The sequence below is a fragment of the Astyanax mexicanus genome, chromosome 22 (assembly GCF_023375975.1).
Source record: "Astyanax mexicanus isolate ESR-SI-001 chromosome 22, AstMex3_surface, whole genome shotgun sequence".
Lineage (NCBI taxonomy): Eukaryota > Metazoa > Chordata > Actinopteri > Characiformes > Acestrorhamphidae > Astyanax > Astyanax mexicanus.
In genome coordinates this window covers 2,969,931-2,996,246 of record NC_064429.1, presented here as the reverse complement: position 1 = coordinate 2,996,246, position 26,316 = coordinate 2,969,931, and the positions used below count along the sequence as shown (strand labels likewise).

Here is a 26,316-nt window from a genome sequence, read left to right as displayed (position 1 = left end):
AAACACTAAATATGTTTAACTGTAAAAAAATACAATAAATATATTTAACTGTAAATATACACTAAATATATTTAACTGTAAAAATACACTAAATATATTTAACTGTAAAAATACACTAAATATATTTAACTGTAAAACTACACTAGCATGGGTTGACAGGGTAGCACAACTGGACAGCAGCGCTTACTCCACTTCAACAGGTGGCGACGGCAGTCTGCGCTCTGCGGGTTTTACACTGTAGAGAAGCGGGGTGTTTTTATCAGCTCCCCGCTGAAAAACAGCCACTACAACACAACCACTACAGTAACTACAGTAACTACTGCACTGCAGGAAGAGCAGGTAGGCTCATCTGTTAAAGTTTTTACTGATTATATTATTAAATTTTAATATGTTTTAATCTGGCAGCGCTGAGGTCTAATTTAGCTAGTTATTTTACTTCAGCCACAACTTCTGTATTCCGTGGAGAGATTCGCTAATTTTTACCTTACTAAACAACCCCGCAATCTCACTTTAATACAGACACTGGTTTTAAATACAGTATATAAATAAAAATACTTATTACCCAGCTAAACACTCCAGCATTTACATAAACTAACATTAGTGCTGATAGTGTGATTATATGAAAGTAACGCTAGGTTTGTTATTTTACTAAACCATTAAACCAGGTTTATTAGCTTAGCTAACTAGTTGAGAACTAATTAAGGAAGCACTTAGTTTAGTCTTAGTTTAGTGTTGCTCAGCGTTCTGTATGGATAAACTGCGCTGTTTAGCTGTGCTGGCTGAAAGTAAGATATAAGTGGTTAATATGGTTGTCACGAGTTTGTCATGTTGGTCTGAATTCCTGGTTTCCACAGGCCAGTTCATTCTCTCAGGCTCACACTGAGAGGAGGTTTATACGCTCAGCACAGCACTGTTTACTAATATTTCTTATTTTCTAATAATAGAAAGAAATTACTGTTTAACTTTTAGTCCATAAACTCTTACATATCAGTGGTGGATGTATACACATAGCTTCAGAAACTAGTCAAACATTTGAATACCCCTTAAATTGTTTTTTTTTTTATTATTTTAAATTCTTCATCTTAAATTACTATTATATACTACTATTCACCAAGAAAAACATATAAAAAAGGGCTTAAACAAACCAGAATATGTTTCATAATTTAGATTATTAAAAGTAGCACCTCTTGTTTAGATAAAAACAGTTTTGCACGTCTTGGCTGGATTTTTTTCAGTCAGCTTTATGAGGTAGAGTCACCTGGAATTCAGGCTTTCAGTTAACAGCTGTGCTGAACTCACCAAGAGTTCATTGCTTATTAAATAACTTGTTTTTTTTTGTCTCTTAATGTGTTTGAGAGCATCAGTTGTAAAGTTGCGAAGAGGTAGAGTTGGTAACATTGAATAGCTCTATTTGAGTAATGCTCTAATTCATATTACGACAATAACCACTCAACTAAATAAAGATAAAAAAAATAACTTTAAGAAATGAAGGTCAGTCAATCCATAACATTTGAAGAATTCTCAAGTGCCATCAAAAACGTTATGATGAAACTGGCACTCATCAGGACCTACCCAGGAAAGGAAGAGTAAGAGTAAGAGAACAGCTTCAGAAACCACAAGTTTACAGAACGCCAGATAAGAGCACTTAAATGTATTTTAGTTTGTTTAACACTTTTAAGTTACTAAATAACTCCTTATGTATTCCTTTATAGTCTGGATGAGAAGATAAAGTATTTACTTTTAAATGTACTTAAGCTTGTACTTTTACCTAGTTATGAGTTTAACACAAGTTCATTAAGTGTTTCTTTATTTTACTGCATCTATTTGTTCCATATATTTAATAATTTATGTTGATATAAACACGCCTTTATTATTACACTTTTAGACTCACACTAAACCATATTTATGGCTAATGGTGTTGGATGAAGTGACACTCCCAACCCCTGCAGGAGGTGTTGAATGGTGTTCACTTACTTAGGAAAATAGATTTCAACTTGTATTGAGCAGTTTATTGGATCTTTTTACCTCCTTCTTCAGCTGAGCCATATAAAATAATTTTTGAGAGCCTGGAGTCTGCAGTTTAGAGTATCTGTAAATTAGGATGTATACTGTAACTCCATTAATGCAGCTTTTGTCGGCAGGTCTGGCAGGTGGAGGAGGGGGGTGAGGAGAGAAGCAGAATGTGGGCAGAGCAGAAAAGAGGAATCCACGTCTCCCAGGCCGAGCTCCTCTGTAAAGATGGATGTGGTTATTATGGCAATCCAGCCTGGCAGGGTTACTGCTCCAAGTGCTGGAGAGAGAGAATCCACAAGACTGAAACCAGCAGGCCAGAGAATGGGTAAGAGTTCTCATTATAATTGTAATATAAAATCCATAAATTTCCACTTTATTTCCTCTAAAAATTTGCTGCATATGCACACATTGCAATAAGACATTACTGTACAGCTCTAGTCTTCAATCTTTTGTTGTGCTTCATTATTTGTTTCTTTTACTGTTATTCCAGGATTGGTCAATTGATTAATTGGGTTTTGTTAGATAGGAGTAGGGGTTTGGGTTAACCAGGAAGGGAAAAAAGCATGTTTGCATTTTGTACTAGTTCTTATTTAACAAAAACTGTTTTTATTAAAAAGAATGTTTCTGTTTGACTAGAGGACACACTTGTCAATTCTTTCTATGTGTTAGGTAATCTTAAATGAAGAAATTATGATTTTTGAAAGGGGTGGGAAAATTGGATAACCAAGTTGGGAGAAAATGGGGAAAAATCAGAAATAAAATTATAAAGAAAAAAATGAAACCATAATAGAGTCTGAGCACTTCTCCTGTTAGAAACCGCCCATGAATTTAATGTAAGTATAAATTTGCTAATAAATTCTGCAGATGTGTGATGGAATGGGTGCTAAACCTTATTTTACCTGCTTATTTTTACTCATAATGCCCCTCAGGTTCCACAGTGATGGTGGATTCCAGCTCACCTTCTCTAAATTTGAGGAGAAGAAAAATGTGGAGAAGGGCAGACGCTCCAGTACAATGAAGAGACTGTTCTGGGGGACGCCCTCACCACCACGGCAAGGTACTGCTGAGAGCAAGTTTGATGATTTTGTATACCAGAGTGTACAGTAATAATGCTTTAGGTTCTAAGTATGTTTTTTATGTTACATTTTCTGGACTCTATATTGGCAGGTGCTCGATATTAGGGAGAAGTTTGTTTTCTCACCCTAAAATTCATCTTTCAAGACATTTTTGGTGGAAGGAGTTTAACCTTAATACCAGAATATGATCTAATCTTATGGTGTACTCACACTAGGCATGGTTTGATAGGGTGGTACTGGAGCATGGTTCTGCCCTTCCCCATTCCCCGCTGGCCTGCACTTACACTGCATTTAAACAGTCCGTGCCTGAGCATGCTTACGTCACTTACTGCTCAGTGAGCTTGCTAGTGTTTTGCTGAACTCAGCATCCCTGCTAAGAAAAGCACCCTTTTTTAGGGGTGCGCACACACAGTCTTCTAGATAAGAGTGGAGATAATCCAGTTTAACTTACTTTAAAAAAATATGCGCCAAAAGTCATGGTTATCTCAGTCATGGTGACATACATAGTGACATAGCGTACGCTCCCGAGAGGGGCTGCTTTTCCTGATGGCAGTGCTGAATTTGGCTGTTTACAGGAACGTTGCATCACTGACGCTCACACTGCATGCGTACCGTGACCGAGTCCAAGTGAATCGTGCCCCGGCCCACCTCTTCAAAAGGGCCAGGGCAAGGTTTACTTGGACTCGGTCACGGTATGCATGTAGTGTAAACAAACATCAAACATCACAATACACCCTTAGGATTGGCTGAATTGGACAAATATTGTCCAATGGCATAATATGGCACAAAAAAATCGTCTTTAACACAGATACATGGCCGACCAGTCTTTGCATCTCTAACATCTAAAATCACAATTTAAATGTAACTAATACTACGGACTTTAAGACACAAACTTTAGAATGAATATACACAGAAGTCCAGTCCTGGTGTAGAGAGCCTGGTAATGAGTTATTCCAACCAGACTCAATCTAAATGAGAGACTTATTTGTGACTTGAGACATTTAATCTGGATAATCTTATTTGCAGACTAAGTACAGTGGCAGTCATTTTTTTTTTGTGCTAATCCTTTAAAGGACTTTGACTGGTATTGGGGCAATAAAACCCAACACCCTTTAACTAGGTTATAAGATACTAAAATATATATTTTCCACCAAATTTGAATATGTCAGACATTATATACTATTATACTGCAAAATAAGGGCTAAAAAAATTACTCTTTAAAAAAAAAAAAACTATAACTACAAATGTTAAGTGCATAATTTATTGACTTTAAAGAATTTTATTTTGGTATTAACATCAGCCGGAGGACTGATGGTGTATTAAAGTATAGCCATCGCGCTAAAACTGTTAAAACTGTTCACCTCTACTACTACCCATGTCTCTTACTGGCAGAGTCTTTAGAAGGACAGGAAGCAGCAGTTAAGGCCTTTCAGAGTCTGGAACCCGGAGACTTCCCTGGCTTCCTCAAACTCCTGCGCAAACCGGCCTCCCAGCGGCTACAGTCTCGCTGCACAGCCTTCCTCAACACCATCGAGGCCTATCATGTAATTATCTCCCTGTATCTACTTCCTACCTGTCTGCATTTCCCTGCAGCTCTTATGCAGGTCAGCATGTTTTGCTTTGTGTTTTTAGGACCTTCCTGTTGAGAAGCAGTCAGACCATGTGCAAGATTTCTACCAGAACATTACTGTTCACTTTAATGGTAAGTTCTTTGTAAAAACATTATGGAATTAAATGACCAAAATGGTCTGTATAAATAACTGTAAAATAATGCTGTTGTGATTTTGCATAAGCCTACATTGTTAATATTGTTAATATTTGACTAAAGTATTTACAGTGTAAATTCTTGGCTGGCGTAAAAATGTAGAGAAAGCATTTGTCTGAAGACCCACTTAATTAGGTTTAAGGTGATACAAACTATTGCTTTGTTGGTAGTGGTTTTAGGATTAGCCTTAATCTGGGACCAAAGTCTTTAGAGCTTTCCTGCCCCTTTTACTCCAGATTCTTTTAATCCAGCATGAGATTGGCTGCCTGTGTTAGAGTTTTAGTAGGATATGTTGCAATATGCAACACAGATAAGTTAAAATGACCACTTAAGTTATAAAACCCACCACATCCACACCCCACAGTCAAGCATTTTTAACTGACTGCACATTTTAACACAACAACAGATAGCAGCTCCATATAGCATCTATGTGATTTTCCCTCACACCAGTGCTGGACTGCTGATGAAGTTCTTATCACTTACTGGACAGAAAGCACCTAACTAAGACCTCTGTACTTTACTCCCCACATGTTGACTATTTCCTTTTTCATACATCACCCTGAATTACAGTAGTGTAATGAATAAGAGGCTTGTCATTTTGTAAATGATATGGTGATACCTGCGTATGGACGTTTGCTTCCATGTAGAGAAGCTAATTGTCAGTAAGACAGTGTTGGATGAGAGTTTCATATACTGCAGTATATTTTGTTCATCATCCTGCAAGCTTTCATCAGGGTTTTTGCACAGTTTTGATGAGTAAAGGTCAGTGATTGAGTGATTTATTTCCTTATATTAAGGTCTGCCAGAAGCACAGGTTTCACAGATGATGGAACACATTGAGAAGCTGATCATGACACGTCTGCACAAATGGGTCTTTTGCCATGACAGCTGTGATGATGAGCAGAAGGATCTGATGCTTCAGCGGAGGATCAAGTAAGAGCTGGTGCCGTGGTTGAGGTTAGATAGGCTAACTTTCTAAAATATCTGATGGGGCTTACTGAAAAGAAATATATAAAATAAAAGCTAGTCATAATAGATAGTAGTTAGTGTTGCACAGAAATAAAAGAGCTAAATAAAGACAATTAGCTGAATTCCGACCATTTTTTTTTCCACAGGTTCTCATTTGTCTGGGCACTTTATTCACTTTTGCATTTATGAAATATCCTACATGTATTTGCCTTGTTTTTTAAAGATTATATAAAAGTATAGTTTATTAATATTTATTGAACACTGAATGTTTTAAGCATCCCAGCATACACAACAACAAAGAACCATATAGTGTTTTTACTACCTGTACATGTATTTTACAGCAGTGGCACAATTCCAAAACCCTTCAGAAGGCTTTACAAAAAAGTTTAATATGAAACCTCAAACCTATTGTAAAGCATAATAAGAAAGTAATATTTCTCTGTGACAGTTAAATAAATGATTCAGTCTGTTTCCTATTACATTAATACATTATCTGTTTATTATAAAATATATGGACAGAATCTCTTTTTTAATAAACATCCTTCAGTTTTAATTATTTTATTAATATGTTTTTTTTTAGGTCCTTAAATTGGGTCACCCCTCAGATGCTGCGTGTCCCCTTCCCCAAGTGCAGCTCTGACAGTGACCCATATTTACCAGCTATTACAGGTGAGTTATTGTCTTTCATTAAGCTCAGTACCTCAGTTTATTCTATTTAATTTTTTTATTTAAATCTGTAAAGGAATTACATTATCTGCTATGATTGTTTTATTTCTTAGTTTCTGTTCAGATGTATTGCTCTGTTTAACCTCAAATATACACAGCATGGCCAAAAAAAGTCTCCATCTGGATTTAAGTAAGTAAATGATGTGGGGTTGGTTGATGCTGCAGTTGGTCTGCAGGTTTAGGTTCAGTAACAGTGCTGGAGAAGACTTTGTGCATCAATGCTGCAAGTTCTTGGTGAAAAATGTATGATTTAAATAAATCTTGTATCATTGCAGAAGCTTATTGAAACAATGCCACATTGAATGGACTGTGCTGCAATCAAAGCTAAAGATGGTCCAATCAAATATTAGTGTGTGGCCTTTTTTTTGGGTGGCGACTTTTTTTTTTGGCCGTGCAATGTATATTGATAAAACATTATGATTATGATTTTTATTTTATTTGTTATTTGTTATTGTGTTTCACAGCCATTATTGAAATGGATGCCAAGCGAGCCCCTCAGGATAAACTGGCCTGTGTGTCCAAGTGCAGTCAGAATGTGTTCCAGGCCCTTGCCTTGACCAACAGCCAGCCAGCAAATGCAGATGACTTTCTCTCAGGTCTGGTTTACGTGGTGCTGAGAGCTAACCCACCTCGCCTTCACTCCAACATGAACTACATCACCCGCTTCGGCCTGCCACACAGCCTGATGGCCGGGGAGACGGGCTACTACTTTACCAACCTGGTGGGTGTACATATAGCAGAGATCTCACATTAATCACATACAGACTTGACTTACAACTCATCCCTAATGACTCCTGATTCAGAGTCCTCAAAATGATCATCAGTAAATGTCTTTCTATTATCCTGTAGGGGTGTAAGAAAATAGCAATATTTAGTTTTGCAATACTGTATTGATCATCAAAAACACAATGTTGATTTTTAGTCATTAGTTTACATAATAAGTTTGGTGGTTCATTTTATGTTGTGTCGTCTGATCCTGCTGTCATGATTACATTAAAAGTTAACTTTTTATTTGTTTAGATTCTGTAAATTTGATAGTGTGTTTTTATAGTATGACAATTATTTTCCTAAAATGTAATGTAAATATTTCTGGTATCCAAAATATGTTTAATCATTACCCCTGCATCATGATCAGTATTGTATCTTAAGTTGTTGCCAATACAGTCCTTTAATCTAGGCCTGAATGAATTAAGAAAATAAGGATTTTTTGCTTGATTTAAGTCTTACTTCATTTATTTATAGACATATATTTAGATGTGATTGCTTATTTTAAGAAATCGTACTAAGGAAAAAATTGCTCACCCCATTGGCAGAATATTTTTTATTTTTTTCTTAATTCATGTATATACGTCTTAATTTACATATATTTAGCCAATGGATTTTTTGTAGTGTGACCTTAAACGTTATACACACCTCTACTGCCTCACCTGTACTGTTTACATTGTTCTGCTGACATTTTAAACATTCAGGGTTTTTATTGGCAAAACAGACAGGCATTAAAGAGACAGGCTTAAAATGTCAATTTCTTTTGATTCCTTGCGCCCCACCAGTAATTCCTACGCCCCCCCAACGCTGGTCTACAGTGTCTGGAGTTGCTGTACTTGTAGTGGTCTGGTCTATTTAAAAAATGTCCAGGGCTGAATGAAGTTCCCAGTCCAGTCCTGCCTGATGGTGTTTAAGATTAGGTTATGAGGTAAATTCAAACTAACAAAAAACATGGTTGCTTGTGAATGGTGGTGTGCTAACGGCTAGTGTCTTAACTTCCTCAGTAGCAATGCTCAGGAACCTATTAAACTTCTGCTTATTTTGTACATCATCATGATTTTAAGAAAACATAAGACGTGGCATGTCATTATTAAAGCATTTGATTCTGCATGTGTACTAATGCTACCCATTCCCTCCACTAACTCTCACATCTACCTCTACCTCCTGTTCTCCTTAGTCATGCGCCGTGGCGTTCATCGAGAAACTGGACGGCCCAGCCCTTAACCTCACCCCAGAGGAGTTCAGCAGGTACATGCAGAGACGCAGCGCGCTCTCCAAACCAGCGGAGGCTGACAGCCAGAGGAGAGCCCGGGAAAACCGAGAGACGCTGGAAGACCTTCAGAAGCGGCAGGAGAAAGTGGACCAAGGGGTCCGGACTCTTCAGGAGCAGCTGGAGCAGTGGGTGCGGTCCGTTCAGGAGAAAGTAGAGGATGTTGCAGCTCAGTCCTCGCTGATAGAGAACAGTCTTGCTGAGTGTTTGGAGAAGTCAGCAGCCGGTGGCAGGGATCAGTCAGTGTTGGTGCTCAGAGACGATGCTGATTTAAATAGAGCTGATCCTGCAGACACAGAGTGTTGAGCGTTGGTTTGTATGCTGCATCTTCACCAGCTGTTAAAATGCATAGCACACATTCATAACTTTCTGACAGTTGGCGTCATAAATGTGTAAACAGTGATTATACAGCTCTGGAAAAAAATTAAGAGAGCACTTCAGTTTCTGAATGAGTTTCTCTAATTTTACTATTTACAGGTTTATGTTTGAGTAAAATGAATATTGTTGTTTTATTCTATAAACTACAGACAGCATTTCTCCCAAATTCCAAATAAAAATATTCTCATTTAGAGCATTTATTTACAGAAAATGAGAAATGGCTGAAATAACAAAAAAGATGCAGAGCTTTCAGACCTCAAATAATGCAAAGAAAACAAGTTCATATTCATAAAGTTTTAAGAGTTCAGAAATTAATATTTTGTAGAATGACCCTGTTTTTCATGCATCTTGGCATGTTCTCCTTCACCGGTCTTACACACTGCTTTTGGATAACTTCATGCCTTTACTCCTGGTGCAAAAATTCAAGCAGTTCAGTTTGGTGGTTTGATGGCTTGTGATCATCCATCTTCCTCTTGATTATATTCCAGATAATTTTTTTATTTCATAAAATCAAAGAAACTCATAATTTTTAAGTGATCTCTTATTTTTTCTAAAACTGTTGGAAGCATCCGCTGTTATACTCAGTTCTTATGAAGTAAAACTTTTGTTTACAGATTAAAGCTCTATTATAGGTGAAATCCTGTGAACAGTTACTGTTAACAGTTAAATTTATTTATTTTTTTTTCAACAGCAACAAGAGCATGTTTAAGGCTGCGTTCACACAACAGGTAAAAATGTCCCAATTTAGATTTCTCACCAGCCACATACTTTTTTTCCCCCCTCGGTTTATTAAAAAAACTTTAGTTTAAAAGTTTTTATTCTCCTTTGATGCTGCAGCCATCTCATGTGACTGCATTCTGTCATTTCATTAGAAACACAGAGCAGAGTGACCCAGGTCTGTTAACTATTATGGGGTAATTTTTCCACCCCTGAGTCTTTCACTCACTGCTTTCGTCCATTTTCTCTTCTCCTTATTTATCGGTTTACAGTACCACATATTGCAGTGCCCCATGTCGAAATTGTTTCAGTTCACACTGCCACACAAATAGTCCACACCTGTGTTACAATTGACTAAAAGATCAGATTTGGGCCACATATACCTGCTGTGTGAAGCGAGCCTTATTTACCTGTGCTTGTTATTGTATCTATGCAAAACTCCACTGAAAGCCACTCAGTAGATGTGATTCTCGACCAGAGACCAAAAAACATTAAATAGTTACAGTGTGGTAAAAGTGTGGTAATGTTTAAGTGGTCAGAAATATGCATGTAATTAATCATAAGTAGATGAGCACTAAACACTCAGTTAAAGTAAATGAGACTGTTGATAAGATAAAGACTCAAATGTTATTGTTTAATATATATTTAGGGGGCATGTCCTTTGGTTTTCTTAATTAGTTTTTTTTTTGTTCCTGATGTTCACTTATTGTATTTATGAGGTTTAGTATAGCAACACAGTCCTAATGATTTTATATACTTATAATATATATTCTTTTTCCTTGGAATTAAACAAACTGTTCAGTTCTGGGGGAAACTCTCTGTTTGGGCTGACTTATATATATGAGAAAAATAAATGTGTAAAATATCTTCAGTATGAATGGAAAAGGCTAAACTACTGTAGCTGGAATAGGCATATATATGTAGTACGGGAATGCACTGAGTTTAATGACAAAACAAAAATGACAAACACTTCAGTTACTTTTTTGCACTTCAGTTTCCATATATTTGGTATCTTATATAGGATATAGAATTTTTAATAGCTTGAATAGAAAAAGAAAATACATTTAAATAGCACTGAAATGTTTTGATGGCACTTTTACAACAGATTTCTAGGAAGCCGTCCTAAAATAAACTTTATTATGTTTATGTAGATTAGGACTGCACAATATTTTGTTTCAGCATTGTCAAGAGAGTCTGCACATGTGCAATAGTGACATTAATCATTTCTATTAAATATTCAGCACAAATTCTCACATCCTGCAAACATTTTTGTCTGGTAAAATCTAGGGATTTTTGTAACAGTGTCAAAATGATTCCAGCCCAATATAGATGCTTTCTAATTTAACAAATCGATATAATAGTTAAACAGCAGATCTAACCTAATAAAAGTCAGTAAAATCAGCGTTTTCAGTATGTACTGTGAGTTCTCTACACAAAGTCATGCCTGTTTAGAAGTTATGGGTCACTGTGAAAGACGCCGAGAGTTTGATCTGCAGTGTAAATGCAGCTCTGTGTTTTTTGTGGATCTGGTTGATTGAAGGATTGAACTTTTGAGGACTGTGGGCTGTTCTAAGCAGTAATTGTTGTATTGTATATGGTTATGTATTTTAGTAATGAGTGTATACATGTTTAAAATCTTTAAGTAGGTACTCTTCATTTCTTCTGTGATTGTTTATTACCTTTTTTTTTGCACTTTTAATCTGTTGTACTTATTTTTCTTTTTATTATTATTATTATTATTATTATTATTATTATTATTATTATTCCTTTATTGCCATCCATTGCCTCGCATCAAAATGCAAGTCTGTGCCAGTCAGGAGCTAAAGAGGTGCCTGAGGAGGATTTCAGCAGAAATGATGCACCCAGATGCTGGATGATTCCAATTAATTATAATGAAATTAGGACAGTCCAGTCGTACATGTTTTCTGTACTCTAGAACATGCTAGAGGAAGCTTACCCAGCATTGGACCTGGAGTATACTCTTTCCTGCAAACTCTAGGCTTTTCCTGCTCTAACTAAAAGAAGAGCTTATTAATTAGTTTTTTATTTGGATTAGTGGCGACAGGAACTGGGGAAAACTCCAGGACCAGGGTTGGGAAAGACGCACTGCTCTGAAGTAGATGTGGAACTGTGTTCTGCTCAGATCACAGCTTTGCAGAGATTACGCTTCTCTCTCTTGTATAAGCCTCTCCTAAAGTTCACACTTAGCACATGTGATTATATGGTGTTCACACTACATGATATTAGGTCTGATGTTTCAGCTGCTGACTGGTTTTGGAGATTAATGAACAGAGCTTTGGACTGAAGGTGAATCTCTCTTGGTTTATCGTTTGCTCTGTCAGTATGTGTGAACTGCTGACAGACACACTCCACAAGCTCACCAAGCTTATAGATAGCATATCTGGATCTGTTAGCAACTTCACCAGCCAATGAAGAAGCACGAGCCAGGGTGAAGGGTGGAGCCTGAAGGAGGAGGTGCACACACTAGGTCTTTATCCTTATCGCTTCCATATTATTTTTAATCTTACTTTAGTGTGCATTACTTGTTTCTTAAATTAAGTTTTTCTGGTGAAGTGTGATTTTGGAGAGCAGTCTGATGTGTGTTCCTCCTGGTGAAAGACTGTCTAAATTGCGGCCCTGTGTCACTAGTAAATAAATCAATCAATTGTATAGTGTGAAGAGATCTACAAAGATCTGATAAGTCTAAAAATGGTGTAGTGAGAACCTGGCGTAAATCAGTGATAAAAGAAAAGAAAAAAGTTGTTCTTCTGCATCTCCCTGATTGCCCGTATTTTTCATCCGTCTGTTTGTTTTTGTGTTGGAACAGAAAATGTGACGATCGTGTGACCCCCAGGACCAGTTTTACAACATAAGTAGGGTATATATTATTTATTTATTTATCAGAACATATGTTCCATATCTTTATTGCAGCTGCAAATAGTCATGGTTCTTGAGTCACATTTTACCTCTTCATCCAGATGATTGAGAAATGGTGCACATAAAAGGATGCAAAAACACCATTAATTCAGCTCTCACACTAATAGTCCTGAGTTGAATGAGAGTGTTTTGTGAGAAAGGACGCTAAACCCTGCATTGCTGTGGTCTGGAAGCAGAACCGTTTGAAGCTCTCAGTTTTAGAGCCAGTTGGAGTATTCAGTGCTTTCCAGTCTGGTACTGTTCATTTTACTGTGCTTATGTTTGTGGTAGCAGTGAGCAGTTTGAGTACAGATTGTTATACAGTGGCATTGTATCATTGTATAAATAATAAAGAAAATATTTGCACTTTAGAGGCTTCAGCTCGGCGCCCTGTGCTGAACCTCTCTCAGGATGACGACAGATAATGGTCTGTGCTGTTAACTGTGAAAAGCTTAAGAAATGAGCCTTTGCAGTCAGTTACTTTTGTTTTAACCAAATGCCCTAAAGAAGGTCCCAAATCAAATCTGATGTAAAAAAAACATGCTGTTCTCAGTTACTAATAAAAATCAACAGAACACTTCCTCCAGTGTGTTTTATTGAAGCAGGAAGAGTGCAGTTGGTGCTGATGGAGACTCTAATGGAAAGCAGTTGAAGGTGCTATTTAATGTTGTTGCCACTTTGGAACCTCCACAGTTTTTGATCTCGTTCTGTGTATATATATATATATATATACACACTGCTCAAAAAAATAAAGGGAACACTCAAATAACACATCCTAGATCTGAATGAATGAAATATTCTCATTGAATACTTTGTTCTGTACAAAGTTGAATGTGCGGACAACAAAATCACACAAAAATCATCAATGGAAATAAAATTTATTAACCAATGGAGGCCTGGATTTGGAGCCACACACAAAATTAAAGTGAAAAAACACACTACAGGCTGATCCAACTTTAATGTAATGTCCTTAAAACAAGTCAAAATGAGGCTCAGTATTGTGTGTGGCCTACACGTGCCTGTATGACCTCCCTACAACGCCTGGGCATGCTCCTGATGAGGTGGCGGATGGTCTCCTGAGGGATCTCCTCCCAGACCTGGACTAAAGCATCCGCCAACTTCTGGACAGTCTGTGGTGCAACGTGACGTTGGTGGATGGAGCAAGACATGATGTCCCAGATGTGCTCAATCGGATTCAGGTCTGGGGAACGGGCGGGCCAGTCCATAGCTTCAATGCCTTCATCTTGCAGGAACTGCTGACACACTCCAGCCACATGAGGTCTAGCATTGTCCTGCATTAGGAGGAACCCAGGGCCAACCGCACCAGCATATGGTCTCACATGGGGTCTGAGGATCTCATCTCGGTACCTAATGGCAGTCAGGCTACCTCTGGTGAGCACATGGAGGGCTGTGCGGCCCTCCAAAGAAATGCCACCCCACACCATTACTGACCCACTGCCAAACCGGTCATGCTGAAGGATGTTGCAGGCAGCAGACCGCTCTCCACGGCGTCTCCAGACTCTGTCACGTCTGTCATGTGCTCAGTGTGAACCTGCTTTCATCTGTGAAGAGCACAAGGCGCCAGTGGCGAATTTGCCAATCCTGGTGTTCTCTGGCAAATGCCAAGCGTCATGCACGGTGTTGGGCTGTGAGCACAACCCCCATCTGTGGACGTCGGGCCCTCATACCATCCTCATGGAGTCGGTTTCTAACCGTTTGTGCAGACACATGCACATTTGTGGCCTGCTGGAGGTCATTTTGCAGGGCTCTGGCAGTGCTCCTCCTGTTCCTTCTTGCACAAAGGCGGAGGTAGCGGTCCTGCTGCTCGGTTGTTGCCCTCCTACGGCCTCCTCCACGTCTCCTGGTGTACTGGCCTGTCTCCTGGTAGCGCCTCCAGCCTCTAGACACTACGCTGACAGACACAGCAAACCTTCTTGCCACAGCTCGCATTGATGTGCCATCCTGGATGAGCTGCACTACCTGAGCCACTTGTGTGGGTTGTAGAGTCCGTCTCATGCTACCACGAGTGTGAAAGCACCACCAACATTCAAAACTGACCAAAACATCAGCCAGACAGCATAGGTTCTGAGAAGTGGTCTGTGGTCCCCACCAGCAGAACCACTCCTTTATTGAGTGTGTCTTGCTAATTGCCAATAATTTCCACCTGTTGTCTATTCCATTTGCACAACAGCAGGTGAAATTGATTGTCAATCAGTGTTGCTTCCTAAGTGGACAGTTTAATTTCACAGAAGTTTGATTTACTTGGAGTTATATTGTGTTATTTGAGTGTTCCCTTTATTTTTTTGAGCAGTGTATATATATATATATATATAAATAAATAAACCAAAATATGTTTTATATTGTTGATACTTCAAAGTTGCACCTCTTGCTTAGACGACAGCTTTGGAAAGTAATAAGAAAGCAAAGGTCTGTCTCGTTCATAAATACTTAAACAATTAAATTATGGTGTAGTGATGATTATTAATTATATATATATATAGATTATTATATATAGCACAGTATCGATTAGTAATACCTGGAATTAGAGGTACAATAAATCACTTTAAACAGCGTACTTTTAAAAACAAATACAAATTAGAGTTTAATTTATAATGATTAATTATATTTAACGGCAGTGTTATGACCCGGTCTAGGGTCAGGCCGTAACAGAAAATGAGAGTGGGCTCTCTCCCCAGACCCTCTGCCAGACCAAACACCAGACACTAAAACTGAATTAAAACAGGTTAAATTTATTGATAAAAATAAGGGAATATGACTTCAGGGGTGAGCATAGGCCAAAATAACAAATAAACCAACTAACAAACAAAGACAACTAACTGAACCTGCAAAATAAAGAAAACTAAATACACAAACCTCCCTGACTCCCTGTCACCAAAACAGGAGAAAAAGGTAGCAAAACAAAATGGCACTCACCCCCTACTTTACCCAAAGACTATTCTATATTAAAGCAAAAACTAAAGCAACACACAGAATGCAAAACGGAGGTGACAGGTTGGTCTGAGAGCCCTGAACGTCTCTCTCAGATCATGTTTCCTCTTGCCCTTTTATAGAGTTCGCCCCCAGTGGCCAATCATGGTCCTACAACCAAAAAACAAACACAAACAGCACAGAGGACACACAAAGAAAAACCAATACGACCAGGGGTCGTAACAGGCAGTTGTAAATAATGATTTAAAAAACGATGTGACCATTAATAAGAATACATAATAAATAGTAATAATGGCATATGAAATTAATTAAATGAATAAGAATGAATTGCATAAATAAGAAAATATATTCAGATGTTTGTTTTCTACCCCTGGTGGCTAAACCATGCACTAAATATAGGCTATGGAATTTAGAGCTTAGATTCTCTGCCCGAACCCGACCTGAACCGAGGCTTTCGGGCCGAGATTTCCCACCACATTCCTCGGGCCGGGTCGGGCTCCAGAAAATAGTCTGAGATGTAGGCATCTGTTTTTTATTTATATTTTTATTTTTAAATAAAATAACGAAAACTGAAAGTGAAACTAAACTAATTTATTTATGAGCGCTGTTTTCACTCCCGCAGTTCTAGTGGGGGGTGTTGTGCCGATTCTGTCCGCGAAGCGGGAGTCGGATTCAGTAGTGGATTCGGCACAAGCGCGGCGGCACCTCGCGGTCCGCGGTGTTAGTTGTAAGCGCTCGCGCTAGCCGCAAAATACGACAGAAAACACTGAGGGAGCTGCAGAATTATGTATGGGACTAGAATATGAGCACGAGGAGATAAAAGAGAACCTTTACCTGTGAGTAGTCTCCGCGTTTGACCTGCAGCACTATGTTTAGCTGTTCTTAAAAATCATTTTAATTAAATAATAGTTCTATGCTTCTATGTTACAGTGTTATTTAACATAATTCTGATCATATTTCGCTCATTCAATCAGCCCGAAAACAGACAGTTTAAGGGGCGGGGCGGGCTCGGGCTCATAATGACAGTTTATGGTTCGGGTCGGGTCGGGTTGGGTTGGGTCGGGGTCGGGGTCAGAAATAATTTAGAAACCTGTTAAAGTCAGTGCTCTGTCTATAACCCGTGCATCAGGTCATGCAGCGCCTTTACTGCCTTTAAATATATATAAATATATATTTAAATACAATTATGTATTAAATTCTCATTGATTCTTTAGAAAAATACTTTTATTCTACTTTAAAAATTGAAGAAATATCCTGGGAGTACTTCATTACTATGTTTAATTAGTATTTTAGTCGTTTAGCTTCATTCACATAGATATCTTACAGGTAGATGCCGCATACCCTGCCTCCTGGCGTATTGGAGGAGGCAACCTTGCGCCCGGAGTGCATTAATTTACACTGAGGAAGGTGTAAAATACACCTATAATACTCACAACTCTACCAGTTTAACAAAGACAGACATACAGTATGTGTGTGTTTGTGTTTGTGTATTTACACACAGACCAGTTCAGTTTCTGAATTAGTTTCTCTGATTTTGCTATTTATAGGTATATGAACGTTGTTGTCTTATTCAATAAACTACGGTCAACATTTCATTAATCAGAACAACATGTGATCCACTCCACACATTCATAATGAGTTCATAACCAGTTAATGTGTGGTCTTTAAATGATTTTTGCTGCCTCCACATGGCCAAAAAATAAATAAAAACATGTTTTATTTGTTGTGTGTGAAGGAGTTAATCCACACTTATTGTTGTTTATATATCATTAGTGTAACATACACTGTTTATTATATTATATACATACATATATGAGCCATTCCACCCCGTGGCTGCCAGCTGCTTGTTGAATCTCCAATTTAAACTTATTTTTATCTTTTTTAAACTCTGAACCTATTTTAAAGTAAATATTATAGATTTATTATGAAAAAATATAAAAGCATGAATGGGATTTGGAGTCACACAACAATGCCAAAATATAATCTCTTAAGGATTTTAATAATTATATTTTAAAGTTTAGAAGTTAAGAGAGTGGAGACAGGTAACAAATGCTATTTTTTAAAATGTTATAAGTAGTTCTTATCAATGCTTTTAATTACATATCTTCCTTTTGCAATTAGTTCAATGTACAAGTCACTATGTGTAATAATAAAATGCATTTTAAAGTTATATATGTGTGTGTATTTATGTGTATATATTTCTATATAAATATAAAATTAATTTATAAATCTTAATATTATGCTATACCATATGTCTGTTTGTTTAAAAGCATAATATAAAGTATTTCAGCATGAAAGCATGTATTTGTAATGTGTAACAGCGTCCTGTAGACATTATACATACCTATATTTCTACTGTTTGTAACAAACCAAACCGTGTGACGGCGTCAGCAAAGACATCACATAATATATCAATTTATATATTTATGGGCATCAGTCGATGTTCGTTCGCCCCTTGTAATTTTGGACTCTCTCACAGACTCCCTCTAGCGGAGGTTCTTAGTTTCTGAGCAGCGGACAGGCTCTCAGTAAACCAGCTCTGGCGTGAAATCACTACCGCGCTCTGTTTGTCCCTATCGCGCCCCCATAGTTGTAGTTTGTGTTTCAGTCCGCCATGAAGATGACAGAAGAAAACAACAATGATAAAGCTGTGATTACAGTGGAGGACGTGCAGCGGCTGATTAAGAAGAAAGATGAGATAGAGGAGCAGATTAAAGCTTATTATGATGTGCTGGAGGACGTGAGTTTACTTTATCCTACTGCGGGGTTTAATATACACATCCCTTATAAACATGCTAACCAGCTAGCCGCGCTTTTAGCTGAGAGCTATCTAGTTAAAGTAGCTGTGCTGGGTAAGATGTGTTAGTTAGGTCGGCTGTGTTGTGTTTGCTGCGTTAGGTAAGCTGTGCTGTTTTAGTTGTGTTGTGTTAGCTGTGTTTGGGTAGCTGTGCTGTTTTAGTTAGGTTAGCTATGCTGTTTTAGGTGTGCTGTGTTTGCTGTGTTTGGGTAGCTGTGCTGTTTTAGGTGTGTTGTGTTAGCTGTGTTTGGGTAGCTGTGCTGTTTTAGTTAGGTTAGCTGTGCTGTTGTAGGTGTGCTGTGTTTGCTTTGTTAGGTTAGCTGTGCTGGGTTAGCTGTGTTGGTTTGTCAGTTATTGCATTATTTCTATAATCTATCTATAATGCTCTCTTATGCATTCTGTATTAGTTAGCATAGCTAGCCCCTGTTGTTTTTCAGTCTACATGTGAGTGAGCTCTGTTAGCACGATGCTAACTATCTAGTTTACACAGCTCACTTTACCACACAGGAAAGATGACCACACAGACATATCTCATGCATTACCAGTGAAAGGTTTGGACACACTTAAATTCAGAGGTTTTTATTATTTTTACAATGTTCTGATTGTAGATTTATAGTAAAGTCATTCATTCTTTAAAGTAGCACCTTTTGCTAATATGACAGTTTTGCATATCTTGACTGGAAGTCACCTGGAATAGCTTTCAGTTAACAGCTGTGCTGAACTCGTCAAGAGTTAATTACTTGCTTCACAGAGTATTTTGGTTTGATTAACATTTTAAGTTACTACATGATTCCTTATGTGTTCCTTCATAGTCTGGATCACTTCAGTATTCATTTACTATGCAGGGAAAAATAAATAAAATTAAAACAGTGAATTAGAAGCTTTTTGACTGGTACTGTATATTTATGGGGGAAAAAACAGAGATGTTGACTAATAACCAATGAAATAACAAAACCGTGTTGCTGTTGTGTAACATTACCTATAAAATACATGCACTTGTCTTTTTGAAAAGTAAATAAAATGCTATGTTTTGTAGACTTTGTGACTTTATGAAATTTACTTCATATTTTAACCTTCATTCCAAATGTTCACATTTCAGCAAGGTGATGTGGGAATGGACGCTCCTCTAGTTGACGTTGAGGGCTATCCTCGTGCAGATGTGGATTTGTTCCAGATCCGAACAGCAAGACACAGTATCTCATGTAGGTAACTAAACACTGTGGTACACAGTACCACATTATTTTTCACACTGTAGATTAACATTATATACATTAAACTATTTTTGTTGGGTTTTTGTAGTTAATGCTAACATTATATATTCAACAAGACATACTCTAAAAAGAACAACAGTAAATAATAAACATGACATTACCAATGATAATAACATTACCAACAACCCTCTCAGTAACAACTTATTATTATTGTTATTATAACAGAAAAATGATAAATAATACATTGTTATAGGTAAGAGTTTTAAGTAAGTCCTAGGTGTACTCGAGTGTCTTTGGCAGGGAATTCTTAATGGAAATAATTCAACAATGGCTGCCACACCTTGTAAAATCTGTAAACAGATCCTCTAGTTGACTATTTCATTTTCTTCCACTTTAAGAAGGATGTTGTGTTCATTACCCATTGACTGTGTGTGGAAGGGCACACTGGGAGATGGGCCAGTAGAGATGTAAATGCTATTGCATCAGCTTGGGCAGATGACCCTGACACCTCATCTGGGGCCACACCAAAGATCACAATTTCAGGACATGAGTCAACTTCTCTGCTGCAGATATATGAAAATGTCTCAAAGATAGAAACCCAAAATTCCATCAACTGTGGGCATTCCCAAAACATGGGGGCAGTTTGGATTTACGTCTGGGTTAATTTTTGCAAGCTTGCTCCTAAGGGTAGATTGATATCAAAGACGTAAAAACTATTAAGGGACACATGGAATTACAAAGTAAACTGTAAAAAAAAAAGTGTTAGTCTTCCACAATCTCCTGATCTAAACTAGTATAATCCAACATATCATGCATTCTTTATTCCAGCACCCTACGTTGATTTTATCTCCCCTCAAACATACAAGTATTATTTTAATTGACACCACTAATATATATATAATTGCATTTTACATTTTGTACATTCATTCTTTAATTTACATTTAAATATCCACTGTAAAAATTTACTTCTGAAGAAAAACAAATGCGATTAATCGCAGTTAATCACAGAATTTGTTGTGATTAATCAGATTAAATATTTTAATCGATTGACACTACTAATCTAAACCTGAAAAACTGAGATGGTTATTTGCGATGAGCATGCAAAAAGCAGCAACTATTGTTCAGCTCCTCCAGGAACTCCTTCAAGACGCAAAAACTATTGCAGGTGACTCTCCCTCATGAAGACACTGAGGTTAAAATACCAAGAGTGTGCAGATCTGTCCTTGAAGATAAATGTGCTACTTAGAAGAATCTAAAGTATAATTTTTTTTTTCTATTTTGTTTTACACCTTTTCTTCATTTACATATAATAATTCTGTATGTGTTCCTGTATAGCTTTAACATAGTCTTCAATATTAAATTTACAATGTAAAAAGAAATAAAACTCTGAAGTGAGAAGAGTTGTTTCCAAACTTTTGACTGGTACCATATATACACCTTTGCAAAAGTATTTTAAATCTAGGTTTCAGTGAAGTTGAATGTACTTAAATAATATATATACTTTATAGTGTTCTAAGTTTCAGGTCTTATAAAGTAAATACGTAATAACAGAAGTTTTGCATGAGTTAATCTGTGAATTTTATTTTATTTTTTTTTTGCTGTGCTGTTTTACTGACAGGTTTGCAGAACGATCACAAAGCTATCATGGTGGAGATTGAGGAAGCTCTTCATAAGCTGCATGCTCGGGAGAAGGCTAAGCATGATCAGGACCAGGCAGAAGCTCAGACGGAGAGAATGGAGCAGGAGCCGTCCCTGCCGCCCCCGTTTGCTCGAGTGGACGCTGTGACTCAGGGTTCCCCTGCTTATCAAGCGGTGAGCATAAACACCTGTCAGCTAAAAAAAAAAGAATGCTGATATTTATACAAGATTCTCCATTAATCATCCCTGCCACGAACAGAGACACCACAGGACTGAACGGATCATCTCCTTATTATAGAGCCACAGTTATAGAGTGGTGTGCAAAAGTGTTTGCCCCCTTCCAGATTTCCTGATTTTTTGCATGTTTGTCACACTTAAATGTTTCAGAACATCAAACTAATTTAAATATTAGTCAAAGACAACACAGGTAAACACAAAATGCTATTTTTAAATGAGGGTGTTTATCATTAAGGGAGAAAAAAAAAATCAAACCTATATATATATATATATATACACACTACCGTTCAAAAGTTTGGGGTCACTCAAACAATTTTGTGTTTTCCATGAAAAGTCACACTTATTCACCACCATACGTTGTGAAATGAATAGAAAATAGAGTCAAGACATTGACAAGGTTAGAAATAATGATTTGTATTTGAAATAACATTTTTTTTACATCAAACTTTGCTTTCATCAAAGAATCCTCCATTTGCAGCAATTACAGCATTGCACACCTTTGGCATTCTAGCTGTTAATTTGTTGAGGTAAGCTGGAGAAATTGCACCCCACGCTTCTAGAAGCAGCTCCCACAAGTTGGATTGGTTGGATGGGCACTTCTGGCGTACCATACGGTCAAGCTGCTCCCACAACAGCTCAATGGGGTTCAGATCTGGTGACTGCGCTGGCCACTCCATTACCAATAGAATACCAGCTGCCTGCTTCTGCTGTAAATAGTTCTAGCACAATTTGGAGGTGTGTTTAGGGTCATTGTCCTGTTGTAGGACGAAATTGGCTCCGATCAGGCGCTGTCCACTGGGTATGGCATGGCGTTGCAAAATGGAGTGATAGCCTTCCTTATTCAGAATCCCTTTTACCCTGTACAAATCTCCCACCTTACCAGCACCAAAGCAACCCCAGACCATCACATTACCTCCACCATGCTTAACAGATGGCGTCAGGCATTCTTCCAGCATCTTTTCATTTGTTCTGCGTCTCACAAACGTTCTTCTTTGTGATCCAAACACCTCAAACTTGGATTCATCCGTCCACAACACTTTTTTCCAGTCTTACTCTGTCCAATGTCTGTGTTCTTTTGCCCATCTTAATCTTTTTCTTTTATTAGCCAGTCTCAGATATGGCTTTTTCTTTGCCACTCTGCCCTGAAGCCCAAAATCCCGCAGCCGCCTCTTCACTGTAGATGTTGACACTGGTGTTTTGCGGGTACTATTTAATGAAGATGCCAGTTGGGGACCTGTGAGGCGTCTGTTTCTCAAACTAGAGACTCTAATGTACTTATCTTCTTGCTTAGTTGTGCAACGCGGCCTCCCACTTCTTTTTCTACTCTGGTTAGAGCCTGTTTGTACTGTCCTCTGAAGGGAGTAGTACACACCGTTGTAGGAAATCTTCAATTTCTTAGCAATTTCTCGCATGGAATAGTCTTCATTTCTAAGAACAAGAATAGACTGTCGAGTTTCAGATGAAAGTTCTCTTTTTCTGGCCATTTTGAGAGTTTAATTGACCCCACAAATGTGATGCTCCAGAAACTCAATCTGCTCAAAGGAAGGTCAGTTTTGTAGCTTCTGTAATGAGCTAGACTGTTTTCAGGTGTGTGAACATGATTGCACAAGGGTTTTCTAATCATCAATTAGCCTTCTGAGCCAATGAGCAAACACATTGTACCATTAGAACACTGGAGTGATAGTTGCTGGAAATGGGCCTCTATACACCTATGTAGATATTGCACCAAAACCAGACATTTGCAGCTAGAATAGTCATTTACCACATTAGCAATGTACAGAGTGTGTTTGTTTAAAGTTAGGACTAGTTTAAAGTTATCTTCATTGAAAAGTACAGTGCTTTTCCTTCAAAAATAAGGACGTTTCAATGTGACCCCAAACTTTTGAACGGTAGTGTATATATAATTACAATACGTATCTTGATATATAATGTTTAATGCTATAATGTGTGGTTTATTAGCTGATCAGTTGGATCCAGTGGAAAACATACAATTTTAGGGCAGAGACCAGGGTTAAGAAAGTTCCCTACTAGCCCACCGCGCTCTGCAAAACCAACAAGCTGATTGGCTGTTTCTCCTAAAAGGCGGAACTTTATCCTTGATCTGGCTCCGGCATTGCCTGTGGACATTTGCGGGAGTCATGGAGTGACACCAAATTTTTCTTGCAAATTTAGCAGTGTCTCCAAGCATGTTTAACTGTTAGATTATATGCAATTTAAAGAGAGACTAACCCTGCGTTCACACTGGAACGCGACGAGTCGCTTGTGTCGCCCAGCGTTTGTCGCTTGTGGGCGTGTCAAGCTCAACACCCGCGTTTATCATGGTCCAGCCTCCGACAAGAAAAAAGGCACAAAAAAGGAATCACTTGGCCACTTTATTCTCCAGCTATAACTCCCAAACTTGCTGGACTCTTGTGCGTTTCTGTGATTTAACTGCGCTGGAAACGCAGCCGTTCCCACAGACTGATGTGGGTCCACCCCGTTCAACAGAAAGAACCGGGAAAGAAACTAGAAATTCAGAGGACGTCGAACCGCCTTGTTTGTGATTGGTCCAAAGAAAAGCTAGGAGCCATTCGGGTTAGAATGTCGCTTCACCGCGTCATAACTCATTTGCATAGAGTTGAGAAAAATTCATCTCTGTGTCGCTTGTCGCTCTGTCGCTTTGTCGCCTCTCGTGTGTCGCGGCGACAAATCGCGCCCTGCCATAGGAAATGAATGGTCGCCTGTCGCTTTGTCGCTTTCCAGTGTGAACGCAGGGTACCAGGCTGAAGTGACTCAAAATAGATTTTTGTTCAGTGTGGCTCAAATCTGTTTTTGTCATGGCTGTGTGAACGTGCAAAATTAGATTTTTCCAAATCAGATTTGAGTTACTTTCATATGTGGTCCTAAATTGGATATGTATCCGATCCATAGACATGCATCATAAATGTGAACAGTCAAATCTAAATTCATGCTTTATTTTGCTTTTACGCATGCACTACGTGCTTCTCTCTCGTACCCACACATCTGTTGGTGCAGCTGTGCAGCTATAGCTGCAAAAAACAGCAAAAGCAAACCGCCTGGTCTTTTTTCCTCCTCGACCTGAGCATGAACTTCAGACCAGCTGTTTACTCTCCACTCCAGCAAAAGATGCTCCACATATGAGCTGCTAACTCATCCATTTCCCTTTATAAAACTATGAGTCATTTCTCTATGTGTTTTTTTTGTAGTTTGTGGAGAAGGCGGCATTTATACACGTATGAATGTGTGCATGTGGCGCGATTCGGTGACAAATTCGTTCAAATTACACACAGATACAGATCCCTTACATTTGCGAATGTGAACCATCAAGATGGCCAATTTTTTTTTACAATTTGAACACTGTGACTTGTAATGTGAACATAGCCTAATACTCTTTGTGTTACCTTTCTTTGTTATGGCCTAATTAATGTGGCTTGGAATGTGACTAGAAATTACTAAATTACAGAGAAAATAAAGTATTTATTATTGATTAAATGATTGTAGTTTAACAAGTTGCATTTGTCATTATTAGCATATTATAGAATATAAGTCTCTTTTCTATTCTATTTTTTGTTGCAGATTTGAACTAAAATGCTTCACACTATCACTTTTTTCAGGGCGTACACATTGGTGATGAGATTATTGAGTTTGGATCAGTCAACACAAGCAACTTCCAAAACCTGCAGAACATTGCTTCTGTGGTTCAGCACAGTGAAGGGGTATGAGAACAGTTCATGCTGAAGAATTATTACCTATTTCACAGTAAAAAAAAATGTAATAAGTTTATTTTCATGTTTCTCATGTGCCTATTAGAAATCTGTAAGTATCGCAGTGATCCGGAATGGGCAGAGAGTTCATCTGGGCTTGACTCCACAGCGCTGGTCTGGAAGGGGTCTACTGGGGTAAGTTAAAATTTTCAGGGCTGTATAATAGGGAAATAATTGTGATAAGAATTGTTAAATATTTTTTGTTAAGTAATTAAGTAACTAATAACTTAATTTTGTTTTTTAATCAACAGATGCAATATAGTACCTCTTCACAGATGACTCTGATTGATTGGGAAGGAGAATTCAGACCAAAGGGTTCACCATGGGTCATCTTCTGGTCAAACTCTGCACTTTGTTTTGTCACTGGGTGACGACATACATTCTGCATTTTTCAGCGCAATGTGGCTAAATGGGTTTATATTCAAATTCATTAATTTTTTTGAACACATATTTCTGCATTTCTGGCTTAAACATTCATTTGGAGGAACTGTATTGTGTAGAGATTACATCCACTGCAATAAAATATTAATAAACATTCAATGCATAAGTTTTTTCTTCATTTAATTACAGTGTATAATATGAAATGTGAAATTTCATATAGTATATTTTCAAGTCAAATATTAAAGAGAACAGTAAAATGTTTATCATTTACCTCACATGCTTTAGTTAGTTAACGGGAGATGATGTGATGAAATAAAAAAATAAAAAACACAAGACTTATTTCAAGAAATATAGGAAATAACTTTATATATATATATTTTTTAAATCAAATTAAGAATATGTGATTATACATCTGAGTGCTCAGAATGATGTTGTACATGTTGTACTGATATAAAAGTACAGCCTACATTTCACATTGAACAAGAAAAAATACTGAAAAACAGCCAAAACAATTGTCTGACTGTTGATAAAATAATGATATAATATTGATGTTTTTACCATGCCTGCTTCACATTTTAATTGTGTAAAAGTGTAAAGTCTATTCTTATCAGTAAATGCTTTTCAAAAAAAATTAATTACTGTTTTCTTTTAAGAGGTAACATTAACACAGACAAATTGAGATTAGCCTGTCTTGCCTAGCAATCCGTGTATCATTCTTTTTTTTTTCTTCTTTTTTTTAACCAA

At 37.7% G+C, this 26,316-nt stretch overlaps 2 protein-coding genes across 2 annotated transcripts; both read left to right on the top strand.

The window, feature by feature from the left end:
• Positions 1-184: 184 nt before the first annotated feature.
• Positions 185-13,175, top strand: LOC103021796 (rab5 GDP/GTP exchange factor-like). The gene is made up of 9 exons (XM_007238263.4): positions 185-339; positions 2,142-2,338; positions 2,943-3,070; positions 4,482-4,633; positions 4,722-4,791; positions 5,652-5,787; positions 6,404-6,492; positions 7,014-7,270; positions 8,492-13,175. Exons 2-9 carry the CDS (start codon positions 2,181-2,183, stop codon positions 8,888-8,890), a joined length of 1,389 nt encoding a protein of 462 aa, XP_007238325.2. The 5' UTR covers positions 185-339; positions 2,142-2,180; the 3' UTR covers positions 8,891-13,175.
• A 4,934-nt stretch (positions 13,176-18,109) lies between these two features.
• On the top strand, positions 18,110-25,731 carry psmd9 (proteasome 26S subunit, non-ATPase 9). The gene is made up of 6 exons (XM_022666884.2): positions 18,110-18,284; positions 19,441-19,543; positions 21,171-21,364; positions 25,042-25,143; positions 25,238-25,326; positions 25,443-25,731. Exons 1-6 carry the CDS (start codon positions 18,159-18,161, stop codon positions 25,468-25,470), a joined length of 642 nt encoding a protein of 213 aa, XP_022522605.2. The 5' UTR covers positions 18,110-18,158; the 3' UTR covers positions 25,471-25,731.
• The last annotated feature ends 585 nt before the right edge of the window (positions 25,732-26,316 follow it).